This window comes from Aythya fuligula, chromosome 7, assembly GCF_009819795.1.
Source record: "Aythya fuligula isolate bAytFul2 chromosome 7, bAytFul2.pri, whole genome shotgun sequence".
Taxonomy (NCBI): Eukaryota; Metazoa; Chordata; class Aves; order Anseriformes; family Anatidae; genus Aythya; species Aythya fuligula.
In genome coordinates this window covers 3,114,431-3,128,184 of record NC_045565.1, presented here as the reverse complement: position 1 = coordinate 3,128,184, position 13,754 = coordinate 3,114,431, and the positions used below count along the sequence as shown (strand labels likewise).

The following is a 13,754-nucleotide window of genomic DNA, read 5'->3' as shown; positions in this document are numbered from 1 at the left end:
GGCAGATGATCTGCCTCTGACTGAATGACAGACATTTTCAACAGAATTAGGCAAGAAGCTGTTCCCAGAGTTATTTCCCAAACTTGATGAGATTCCATAGATATTTATCCTGAAGCGTCCTTAAGTTTGTGATACGCAAATACAAAGCTCTTTGAATCCCACATACATATCTTCTCTTTGTGGGTTACAAGTCCAAGCAGGCCATATGCCTACGCCAACTAATAATTGTGAATTATCTTAGACCATTAAAACAGCAGATACTTAATATGCGCAATCAAGACACTACTGCAGGTGACAACACCATTATCTACACTCCTTTCAAGGTACTCCATTTCTGGAACTTGGGATTGGTGGTGTCAGCATTAAGATTACAAGCATCCCCCTTCCCTTGCATAGTTCATTTCATTCCTGCATAATTTCATTAAGCACCCCAAAGTACAAAATCTTCAAGCCTAGATAGTGTTATCACACACACTTCCTTCTCCATTTCACATTCATTAACACAGATAAACCCTCTAAGATTCAAGTTAAATTCTGACATTATTAAAAATGCTAAGGTACATCTTTAAAAGTAAACTCTTAAGAAAAATTATACTTGCCTCTTTACGGCCTTTAATAGTTTTCACAGATTTCATGCTCTGCGTTCTTCGAAGGCCTCTCTGAGCAAACATTTCATCCTCGGAATGTGTCCCCTCCACCTCTTCATCTGTTTTATCATCTCCAGGATTTTTTTCCATTGGAATTTTGTAACCTTTAAAAAGCAGTTGTACAAAAACTTTAATAAAAAGTTCCTGTAACTTTTCTATTTCTAAGAGAGCAGTACACGCATCCATCTAAAGGACACGTCACTCTTCCTGATGCTTCAAACCAACAAGGCATCTAGTGATCTGCCAGGAGCAGCACACTGCCATTTGTGAGAAACAAGCCAGTTCATTCCACGGGTGCGTAATGCAGCAGTCCCTTAACTACAAAAGGGAAACCATCACTTTGGCACCATATTCTGCTTTACAATGAACTACAAAAAAAATCACTGGCCTTCTTGAGAAGTACTTAAGATTTCTGGCGACACTGCTGTTTGGAGGCTATTCTAGGGGAAAAACAACAACAACAACAACAACAACATTTGCAGATGGATGAAAACCCTTCTTCTGACCCCCTGACTATATTTTATTTTATGTGTCCCTTACAGTTTCCCACAACCACTACTCAATGTGCTGAGTTACACTGATGCCAAGCCCAAGCATCTGGACAAAAATAACCTCCTCACATTCAATGTAATCTGTTGTAAAAAGAATACCTACTTTTACACTGAAGGCTACTAAATGGGACATGACTCTCCACCAGCCCTATTATGAACTATGAAATTACTGTGTACTTATAATTAAGTACAGGCAGATGTAGAGAAATAAACCAGTTTATACCTTTTACAATCTATGTTGCATTTTAAATTTCACTTTATGTGTTTACTTGGTTATTCCTTCCTTCAGTGTTTGTTTTACTATCTCATCGCGAAGAACACGCCAGGTTTCCAGCTGCCCAGTTTATTCCCAGTCCTCCCTCCTCACTGCCACTCCCATTAGAAGTTCTATACTGGTCTTCCATTCTCAGAGGACTCCCCCCCCCCCAAAGAACAGATTTGCTGATGTATCTTAGCAGGAGCCATGAAGTTTCATGTTTCCTTAGAAGAATGTTTAGTTTTTGCAATCTGGGATTAATACAAAAGACTCAGTTCAGGGCAAATTCAAAGCAGCCTTCAAAACAAAGACAGAATTCTGAGTCTTGTCTTATTTCTCACTTAGACATCACTTACACATCTTTTAACTGCACTTTTTGACTTTGTTTGAGTGACCTGTCTTTAACCCCAGAAGAGACATTAAGATGAAAAGTGGCAAGTGTAAAAACAAAAGTAAGAATGTTATGTTCCTCGTGATTTACTTCTCAGCTCTATATAAAATCGATCAATACCAAATAACTTTTCTTCACCCAGCCTTCTCGTCCCTCCTCAAACAAATCCTAGTCTTTCATTTCTCCAATTCCCTGCCCCACAGAATCAAGTCCTACTCTTTCACTTCTCATATTTACTGCCAGAGTTCAGTTCACACTTACTAGAAATTAACATCTAAAACTAATTTTACATTACTATCTTTCTTCATGCTTGCATCTCTCTATGCATGTTAAATACCAAAGTTTATTTTAGACGTATCCAATGTGAGTTATTAAAGGTTGCTTAAATCCTGCAAAACTAGGACCAAGGTTATTAACAAACATTTTCACTAGAGGGAGCAAACTGCTTAAAAACATGTGCTGGAAAGATTAGGGTCTGAAAAACAAGACTCCTCGTCACAAACATGTAAAGCTCCCAGACATAGTCTGGTCAAGCTCTGGGCAAGCTCTACTTTTGAAGGCCATTGCAGAACCTACAAGATGGAACACCTAGGGACATCTTTTGGACACTAAACCCAACCAATAACCATTTCATCTGAAAACAATGCTTCTTTAAACAGTTTTTTTCTTTTCTTTTGGTCATTTCATTTTTTCTTGAACTTAGAATCAAGCCCTGCCCCTCCTGCCATTCTCGAATCAACCTGTCACTGCCTCCAGTACATTTTCAATTAACCTTCTCTTAAACATGGAAGCTTTCAATCATATCTGTTATGTATAGTTATTTACTAGGGATGTTTGCGATGGCAGGAATACTTATGTGTAATTCTAACACCCCATCTGATTCATCAAAATGACATTTGCCTTTTTCACAACAGTCACCCCATGATCAGGGTCCTTCTACAAATGGGTCTTTTCAACTGGCTTGTACAGAAAGCCCCTGCGCACATTACAAAAAAAATAACATTCTGCTACATAGCATTTCCAACTCCACCAGTGGTTGTGTTTTTTTAATCCCTAATTTAAAGAAGCTTCAAAGAAAAATGGAAAGGTATACACTAGATTTCGGTCCAGGAGTAGAAATAGTTAAAGTATCTCTAAGAAAACATTTTGACATGTGAGACAATGTCAGAGTCGGTGATTATTTACACGGTATAACCTGTACTTGAGTAGTTTTTACTGAAAATTGAATTTTCAGCATTTTCAAGCTGCTTCAGAGAAATAACTGATGGTCTGTTACTGAGGAACAGCTCATGCACAACAGCTGCAGTGACATCATCCCTAACGCAACTCTTGGTGAATTCACGGGCTTTTTCCCTGGCCAGTACTTTACACTGACTTGCACGGAATACCTTCTGGGCTCAATTAGCAATTCAGCACAGAGTCATTCAGGTGGCCATTTATTCCTCAAGAAACACTGAGCTTCCATGTGATTCCTGGAATGCCTTGTAGCCCATAGCCACCACTTCTCCCCAAAACGGAGCGGTGAGAAGTAAGGACAAACTTACGGGGAAGGCCAAAAGAAAGCAGAACAGAGCTATTTCTTTAGTGAGAAATATCAACCACTTTACGTCGTAGCCTCTCCATTTAAGAAGATATGGTTAACAGTATTCCACAGAAGTCTTTCTTCAAGCAGCACAGGCTGAAGAAAAATCTCTGCAAAAGCAAGATGGTCACTGCACACCATCTTTTGAGTGTCAACGTGCATTAGTATGTTATGGCAATTTAATGCCTTCATTATTCCTATCACCACACGTGATTTTACATTTTGACCCAACAAAGATTGCAGACCTGCTGAATTCATTGCCACTGATTTTCTCTTCCTAATTATGGAATTCCATAAATTTTAATGTTTAACTTGTTTAACTTTTTGTCCCTTTGTCACAGAAACACTACACAATCACTTTTTTTTTTTTTTTTTTTTTTAACTTCCAATTACGCTTTACTTTGGCCAATTTTTGTTGCTAACTGACAGAGACAGGAGGAACCACTAAACTGTTAGTGGTTCCAAAAAAATTGCGCTAGGGGGACAGGGTGCAGCATTTGTTAACATTGCAATATGCTCAAGCCAATTCCATTCAAATATTCTAAATGGGGTAAATTACTCCTTTCTGGTTTTTGTCTTCTATGTATTGTTTATTAGCTGGAAAATGGAATTCCTTTATTTTAGAGTGATACTTACCTGGAGGTTCGTTTGCAGAGGCTCTGGTTTTCTTTTTTGTGTCTGGTAATGTCTGATAGGGCCTCTGTCCTACTGGCTCATCTCCTTGTATAGTAGTCAAATCATGCATACTGAAACTTCTCAGTTTCTCAGTTATCGCACCCTGACTCTGAAATACAACAACAATGTCTTTGAAAACAAAGCAGAGGTTTTAATTTTGATGTTCAAGTTGGCTTGACGATGGTTAAGTCCATGTTTCCTTGTTATACTACAAAATTCACTAACATAAGCAAGCAATAAATTTACATTTGCTTTAAGTATTGCTTTTACCCAAATTTAACTATATGTTAATTCTAGAGGAAAAACTTACAGATAAGCTAGCTGTTTCATTACAGACGTCTCATCTCATTCCCTTACTCTGAACAAATAAAGGCTTTTTGGGTGAGGGGAAGTGTTTGACAGAACAAAAACCATCAGAAATGCTCAATTTGCTTCAAACGTGATATTTCTCTCGCAGTGTTAGGTAGCATGACAGTGGCTTTAACACTTCCATTTTAAGAAGTGCTGTTGAAAACAAAGACTTCAGATATTTTCTATTTTACTCTCCCCAGATTTTAATATGCATAGGGGAAAAAAGGGTTAAAAATACACTCTGAAACAGTAACTCAAGTAACTGAGAAACTGGCAGCACTACAAAAGCTCTAGGTCACAGAAACCTGAAACCACAAACCAGAGATCCTGCCTGGACTACAGACTAGTAGGTTCTCTTACTGGTGCATCTTTACTGACATAATACTAACCCAACATCCAATACTACATTCAAGGATAGTTTAACGCATCTAAGCATTACTATTTCTTCTAATCTTTTTGTTAACATCTTTTTTACATGGGAGATAAAGAAAGTTCCCCTTTGGAAAGGAAGGTCATCAAGCAGCTCTTTCATCTTACATCATACAATCTTATTATAGCATTAAAGATTAATTTAAGCATGTAAGTAACTAAGACAGACACATTACTTAGTATCATGTTAAAACAACATTTAATTCTTGGGCATATGAAGCCAAAAAAAAAAAACAACACACTTTCAGAGGATGGTTGACCAACCTGTGCATGAATCCCATCTTGAGCAAGATTTTATTTTGTTCTTGCAAATCAAGATTTTGAGTAGAAATCCTCATTTGAGTGCTATGTTAGGTATCGGTAGCATGTACTTGGATACAGTTCCACACACCTTTCTCAGCAACAGCATAAAGCAGGTCTTGCACCGCTAGCCCCAGCCATTTGTTCCCACTCTCATGCCAACAACTGTTTGCAGATGGTAGCCCAGTGCGTTAGATTATTTCATGTTAAAAATAACCACATAGAGTGAAGAGGGTGCAGCGATACTCCTCAAACTGGCACGGCCACCAAAGCTTAGGGGGGAGGCAGGAGGGGGTAAGGATGTGGCTGAAACCTGATACTCATTTTCTAACAACTACTCACTAGTACAACACGTAAAACTGAATGCCCTACGCATGCAAAAATAATCTAATTTAATTCTTACAACAGCACACATACCCCACAATTAAACAATAAAAGAAAGGAGCTCTTATGAGGGAAGCAGAAGCCTTTGCTTTTTTTTGCTCTTCCTACTGACAGTTCTCAAGAACACAGATATAGCTGCTTGCCTTTAAGTTAAAACGCACCACTGTACAGTCTGTAGACACGGTAGGGTCTGCGTATAAATTACATACTCTAAAGTTACTTTTATTTCCTAAAAGGACTCGTTTAAGGCAGGTCTGTCACTACAACAGGAATCCTGCCCTTCCACTGTCCCAGTTCTTGTATCAGGAAGTATTTGCACAGTAAAGTGACTCACAAACCAGCTGTGTTTGAGGGCTGACAGGCAGCTGCAAGGACACTAGAGAAACAGAGAGAAACGGAGAGACAGGGCTGCTTTTTTGACAGCAAGGACAGCCTTCATTATCTGCTGCAACACACAAGCCAGTCGATCAGAGTACGTCCATTGCCTGACCAGATGCAACTCGGCTCCAGCCTCGATCACTGAACACTGATGAATGCATGAAATGAACCCAGTCAGTTCTCAGCAGAATCCGTATGAATTCAGCACGACTCCGCTCACTTTAAATCTGGCCAGAGTCTACTGTAACATCAGGACAAAGTCTTGATTTGGCCCTAAGCAGTATAGGAAGGCACACTTGCTTAAAAGTTGCACAGTGAGTTCACTGATCATGCCACGTACTACAAGGCAATCATTTTGAAATTGTACAGGGTAACACAATTAAGATTATAGTAATTAACATGCTAGGAATTCAAATTACAAGCCTGTATTTCTTATTCTGCGTTGGAGACGCAGAGGACTAGATCCTAACTGTGAACATTGGACCTTATTTTTCAATGCGTATTTGGATACAGAATTGTGTTCTTCAAAGTGGGAGAAAGGTCAACCAACGTGCCCTAAAATAACAATGAGCAAGCACTAAGTACTTTGGAAGGATGTCAGGGAAAAAGAAGAGAAGCAGCAGAAGTGCCTAAGTTAGAGGAGAAACGGAGGCTGCAGAACCAGCACCGTGCTGCAGTCATGCTCACACCATGGCATCTTCAGCAGATGCTTCCTACAGCCCCACCAGTCTCCTTCTGCTGGGAAGCAGTTTCCATCTCACCCCTAGGAAGGTCCAATTCAGCCAAATCAGGATCAGTTTGATATCACCACACAGACAAAGAGGACAAATTTCAAGGGGAGAGGGTGTGGGTGTGTGCACTGTTGTGCTATGTTCTTTATGTTTAACTTTTTTGGACTGTTGTGCTGTGTTCTTTATTAAATACTAATACAGATCTCAAGTTTTAAGAAGCTTCTTCCATCCTCCATGCCCAAAGGAACATTCTCATTTAGAACTGTATTATGCTAAGACCTTTGATACCTTGCCTAGAAAATTCAGATAATTAGTGGCCACAGCAGTCCAGTCGCACATGGGGAATCTCCTGACTCCAGTGCTCATTTTTACAGCTTTTTTTTTTTTTTTTTGAATGTTGGAGATTTGAACTGTGAAGTTTGTGTAGACTTAAAATGCAGGCCTTAAAAATGAGTCCGCTTATTTATTCTCCAGTTTTTCCTAAAACATACTAAGCCTTCTTCAGAGACCGCATTCATTACCAGTGATACATCTGAAGCACCAATTAAAGTTGTAATGGGTTTCTAAATCCAGTTTTTGACAAAGATAGCCTACTAAAGGGACCGCTTTGAGACGAGCTGGATTCTAGCAAGCTATTAGTATGTAGTCACAGCAGCTGACCCTTGTCTATGAAATGCCCTTCTCAACTTTGCTATTAGGCTTGTATTTTTATAATCTATATACTTAACCCAGGGAAGTTGCTGTAAGCAGACACCACACAGTATGTCTGCCTCGGGGACTATTTTTTGTTGTTTAAATTGGACTTGTGCTCCCTCAGTGGTCAGGATCACTGAACAAAGCTGCTTGGCTTCACGGGACAAGTGCTGAATGGCCTCAGCATTCACAGAACTGCCTGGAGTGCCGTGACTGCAAAGCCGCGGTGTGCAGCACCCACATTCCCAGCTGTTCTCTCCCCACTCCGATCCGGGCTGCCAGGGAAGGACTTCTGCTCCCTCTCAAGCTGCAGAGGGACTGCTGGCCCACGACTGACCTCTGCAGTGTGCCAGGGAGTCCCAGCACGGAGGAGGGATGAAAGCAGTATGGCTGGAGAGCTGAGCTGCTAATAGTGATACTGGCTGCGTGCCACAGCTGGCTGCAGGGCACCTTCCTCTGTCATGCACTACGCAGGAAGGAGGGGAAGGTTCAGCAAGGCTATTAGAAGAGCATTAAAACAGCAAAGAGGTAGCAGATTCAGGATGACTAAGAGTCATGCAGAAATACAGCCGTCAAAATAAGAATTATTTTCAAGTAATTTACATGTGAACAATATTTGTGTGACCTTTTTAGAAAGTACAGTGTGTTTCAGAGCATAATGAGTAGCCATCCTGCTGGTAGTGATAGAAAAAAAACAGTGCTCCCCAGTAGTTTGCAAAGCCCAAATTTATGTGTTGGCAGAAATTGCAGCGTACAGTTAAGCTGCATCTCTGAAGATCTGGAAAGCAGATGCATCAAAATACAAGACATATTGGTGGAACTGAGCATTGTGACAATTTCCAAAACCCCCTATAAAACTGAGCTGGAAGAGCTCCACCAGCTTTCATATCATTAAATGCATCTTGTAGCTGATTCTTTCATACCTTCATTTTTCTTAATTAGTACACTGCAAAAAGTTAGCCTGGAGTGTGCTTCATCTTTAAGTACCCTGAAATTTGTATTTTTCAAAGATTTTTATTCTAAAATTAACATGACAGTAACACAATTGACTTTCTAATGTATGCTATTTAGCCGGTTTTGAAACACTGAATTTCAACTGGTGTAGATTAACCAACACATTAAGGAAAAAGTAGCTTTACGATCAAATTGTGTTGTCTGGACACAAATGTTATGTGAACAGAGGCTAACTAGCAGCAGCTAAAAATATCAGTATAGGAATGTAAAGTCTAAGCCACAGCTCCTGCCAATTATATTTCAACTTTACAGCTGAGCACTCTTGAATCTATGTCAAATTTCAGTAGACTGACCTGTCTGCTTCAGCCTTCCCTACATAGCCAACTAGCCTTTCAATGCTAATCCCATTTTCCTTTGTCAGCCCTTGGAGAAGCCACTCTTTCCCACTTTTGTTCTTGAAAATATTCCAGATTTTCTAAGCGATTTTACTGAAGTCCAGGCAAATTTACTGAAGTCAGAGAACATAGAGATCCTAGAGTCATTTACTTGAATGCTTTAGTGAGCAGAAGTTTTCTTTGGACCTCTTCTCGTCTTTAACCTCCTACATTCTCTACTCCTAATTTAAGATCCAATGTGTCAGAATAAGCATGCTTGGTCTATTAAAAAAAAGTGATGATGAATGTGTCTCCTTCCCATCAAAACTGATCTCACTAATAGCATTCCATTCCTGAAATACTATAGCATGCTCTACCAGCTCATGCTGAAGGGATAATCTTTTCACCTGCTGGAGGCAGCAGTCAACTCCTGAAAAACAGGGAACAAAAATCAAGAACACGTGCATTGTCTCCATTTGCTTGCACAGAGCAGGCACTCCCAGCTTTTTGGAATGAGAAACTGAAAAGAGGTTTAACATGCCAAAATAAAGATTTTCAAAGAGTCACTTCTTTCAGTGTTTAAATTATGTCTATTTTAGGTCTCTGGTACTGTAGTAGTTGTTTTAACCAAGCATCTCATCTGCACCAAAATAATTCTGTACAAATATTCATGAGCGTGTTAAGCAAGTTTTAAGAAAATAGAGCAGGCATCCTGCCAGTCACAGCTGAATAGCTACAAAATCCAAACATGGATGACATTTAGGCAAAAGTTATTCATACTTCAGAAGAAACTGGGAGGAGATATTTGCATTATTTATTTCACAATGTATCTGTAGCACTCTAAGAATTAACAAGGACATATTCTACCTTAGCCAGCCAGCCAGACAGAGCCTAAGTATCATTACAGCACGCATTGGAGTAAGTTATGATTGCTGTTTGGCAGAGAATTTACCTTCTTGGCATGTTTAAATAGCATAGTTCTTAAATTTTCCCCAGAGTACTTTGAGGTTGGTTTTGCTGTTTGTTTTTTTTTTGCTTTTAAATAACCTACTTTCGCTCTACTTCTAGAGGAATTATAGTATCCAATGTAGAATGAAATGGAGTATACTTCATGCCTCAAAGTAACGCTAAGAATTTGAACAATAAAAAAAGGAGCCAGCAATCAAATTGAACCACGTTTTCAGTATTTCAGGCTCATTGTGCCCATATTTTAAAACAATGTGTTGTGTTTTTCTTTTTAAACTACTGTCCACATACATCTTAAAAAAAATAAAGTGAACGAAGAAGATACAGGGGCTTTCTCCAAACCTTTTTAAGATAGTATTTGAAAATGCATTTTTAACAAGTGAGTTTGATTTATTAACTAAGTTTACAGATGAGCACAGAAATTTAAGTTAAACGCTAGCTGTATTTCCTTAAACGTCACAGCTTGGGATCTCTACAGTGCTTTCTGCTATCTACTGACAGTTTTCAGTCCTGCTACTACAAACACAGCAGTTCCATTTATTCATTAGAGGAAATTAATCCTGATAGTCTCAAGATTATCATTTAGCTAGGATATACACAACTTACTTTCCATACCTCTGTGTTTTGCTTTAATTGAGTATTAAGTAGGATACCCAAACACTTTTATGATTGTACAATACACGCTGCCAAAATAATCATCATGCTAGTCAGTTCTACTCCCTGCTGTTGGGCCACAAGTTGCTCAGAAGCTTACTTAAGCACTTATTTTGTTTTCCTAGACCCAGAACCCTTCGAAATTCAACTGAATGTTATGAGTTTTGTACAAACTTGGATCTGTAACAACCACAGTGTACTTCATGATTTAATGGAAATTAGACAACAAAGCAAGAGTATGCTAAGCAGTAATATGCAAGCTTATGCTTAGTGCATTAATTTACTAATTCAATCAGCTAGCTGCAAACAAGTTAATTGTGTCAAGATAACTTATCTGTAGTAGTAATCTATCATGCCTTATTTCATATATGCGGTTACCTCAAGTTGATTGGAGAAAAACAGCAGAAAGAAGCCAGAAATCCTTTAAACAGTTTGTTTATCAACAAGAAAGCACAACGGAGACAGAAAAGAAACAATGGTCATCTTTACCAAAAGCCTGCATAGAAAATTGCATGCTATCTTCTGAATTACAGTAATCTGATCCCCATCATTGAAAAGGTAACTACAAGCCATCCTAGACATAGTATGAGTACTACAGTGCTGCAACCCTTTCATTGTGTTCCAGGTTTTCAACACATTTGTTGAATTCATCTTTTTATTCAGGAATGGCAAATCCTGGTACCACCACACTGTTCAATAAGTATATCAAGGACAAAAGCAATTAACGTAAGCAAAAGGTTACCTTTACAGCTGCTGTCACTGCAGCAGTTGCTGCCAAATTCAAGCCTTGCCTTCCAAAATTCACCATGGTCTCATAGCCTCTTTCTTTGGCTTGTACGATGTACTCATCAATTTCCTAAAGCAAAACATAATTAAGTATTAAAAGACTGTGCGTATAGAAGGCATATTACCCACACGGTATTATTTTTCATCAATATGGGAATATAGAAGAGATCCAGAAAAAAATATTTAATGGAACAATTACTCTTGCCTTTGTATACTAGTCTTTCATTCACTTCCACTCTCTCAATCTAAAAAGGATTAAGTCTGACCAAACAAGAAGATAAAACAGATTAGTTTTGTCCAACTCAGAAACATTTGCAGCTACATAACAAGTTCCTAGCACAGAGAAAGCTTAAATTGCCAGACAAATGTTGTTCAAGAAAAAAAAAAGAAAAAAAGTGCTTCAGAGGCCAGAACTTTGGCACAGTTAAGTATCAAGGACAATACAGACATGACACTTCTCTCTAGCTGTGGTAAATGCCTGGAGTTAGAGATAAAAACTTCAGTACAGTTCACAATAGCTAGCAAAACACAGAGAAAAATCCGTTTAGCTTATGTAGTTGGAAACTGTTCGCAATTCAACCTTCAGACAGTCAAAATGATTGCTCAAATCAGTACCAATTGTGTCAGCTACCTGTTTTTACCTAATATTGGTCAAGCCCTGACCCTTATTAATAAATACCATGTTCTGTACTGTGACGTTTATCAGCAGTAGTCTTCACACCTTTGCTAATTGCTCTTTCTACACACATGAAGCAATACTGAAAAACAACTATGCAGATGTGTCATATTTTGGCTAAAGCTAACTATCCTGTAGCCATTCTCTGTTTGAGTATTTTCTGTTGCAGATGGGTCCTCCCTTATTCTTCAGTCGCATCGCATCCTTTCACTTTGCACACCAAAGTCACCAACATCATTTATCCTGGGAAGTTACGTTATTTAGGTATGCTAGAAAAAAATGGTGATACGAAGAGCCATTGCTAAAACTGTACTCGTACTCAGCTTCTGCATAGGGAGTACTGCACATGCTCTTCCAGCAGAAACATTTAACTGCATTACTTCCACTTAGCTGGGCTCCCCAATGTGCGCTGGGTAGATCAGGGAACACTATGCTGTCATCTCATGTCAATAGAAAGTCACAGACTGTCTGCTCATGCAAGTTGAACAGAGGCATATATATGGACATTCATATGCACTTTTCTAGTCCAAGTTCACGCTGCCCTGCAAGCCAGTAACACACTGATCGTTTATCTAGCAATGGTTAGCATTTCAGCATATGGCATTTCCATATTAGGCATTAAAAATATGAGAAGTTTTTTCTTACCCTTTCTTTAGAAGAAAGAAGAGGGTGCAGAAATTTTCTGTAGATTAAACTTGCCCCTCTAGTATATGGGGAAAGAAGCCAAATAACAAAAGCTATCTTCAGTTCATAGTACAGTGGAAACCTAAAGGCAAGCCAAAAGTTGCATGAAATCAACACCAGGAATAAGAAGACATGTACTAATTAAATCAACAAATCTCTTCAAAAAAAAAATATATATATATATTAATATAAAGGATTCCTCACATATATTAAGCTATATTAAATAAATTAAACAAATTAGACCTATGGATTTAGTTTATGAAATATACTGTTATCTGCACAACATGGAAAAATATCTGCTTTGCATAACACCATCATAAACAGAATTATCTTCTTCTACACTTCTAAGAGCTTCCTTCCCCTCCTAAGCTTCTTCAGCAAAGGTAGAAATTCCATAGTCACTACTTCAAGCAACAGCACACAGCAAGCTTTGAAGCAGATGTTGTTCTTCATACACACTCTGAAATCTTCTACTGAGAAAGAAAAAAAAAAAACCTATCTACAAGTATGACTTCTTTATAAAATTATATCAGTACAAATCAAAGAACATATGAAACAAATATAGTTACATCCAGAGTTCATAAAAAGCAGGCTCTTACCAAGAGACTGTTAAGTCTGTTATTGTCTCAGTAACTGTATAAAGAGCAAACACAATCCAATACATCATCCAGCGAACCTGAAAATTAAAATACTATCATCAGTAAGAGTTATTATTTCACCTTAGAATACACAATGCACTTTACAGTCCATTGGTTCAAAGATATCAAAGCAAGAATTTCATCAGCGTCTTGGTCTGCATCAAATTGGTTTCAAGAGAAATCACAGAAAGGTCCTAAGGGTTTTCTGTTCCTAAGAACTGGTGGCAGCATCAATGAGCTGAGTGAAATGCCTGGATCTCCAGGGTCACAGCCTCACCCAGGATGACTTCACAGATTTGATTCTGCTGCTAGAAAGCTTTAATAATGACAACAAAACATTGTAAATAGTCAGTAGATTATCATAAGCGTGAAGTGCAACTCCCAGTGTAGCACTGAAGCATATTTCACTCTTCAACATTCATCCATGTGTTTCCAGAACACACACACACAAAAAAGAAAAAAACAGCATCAGTAACTCAGATAGCCCTTGCTTTCAGTGTACCACATCCATTATCCAGCTAATTCAGCTATATTTTGAAATTAGGCTCTACATGTGTGCTTGGCATTATGGTGCTGACACTGGGACAAGGCAAGACAAAAGCCTTTTCATGGAACTTTAGTTCTATTCACATGCCAAGAACCACAAAATTCTTG

The 13,754-nt window shown here is 38.6% G+C and overlaps 1 protein-coding gene across 1 annotated transcript in view; it reads right to left on the bottom strand.

Annotated features, from left to right (window-relative positions):
* Positions 1 to 13,754, bottom strand: part of REEP3 (receptor accessory protein 3) — a 38,345-nt gene that overhangs the window by 4,134 nt on the left and 20,457 nt on the right. The window contains exons 3-7 of the mRNA XM_032191139.1: positions 13,062 to 13,138; positions 12,424 to 12,544; positions 11,059 to 11,172; positions 4,064 to 4,211; positions 600 to 751 (exon numbers count right to left, since the gene is read on the bottom strand). Of these exons, the coding sequence (XP_032047030.1) occupies positions 600 to 751; positions 4,064 to 4,211; positions 11,059 to 11,172; positions 12,424 to 12,544; positions 13,062 to 13,138 (612 nt within the window). The remainder of the gene's footprint in view (positions 1 to 599; positions 752 to 4,063; positions 4,212 to 11,058; positions 11,173 to 12,423; positions 12,545 to 13,061; positions 13,139 to 13,754) is intronic.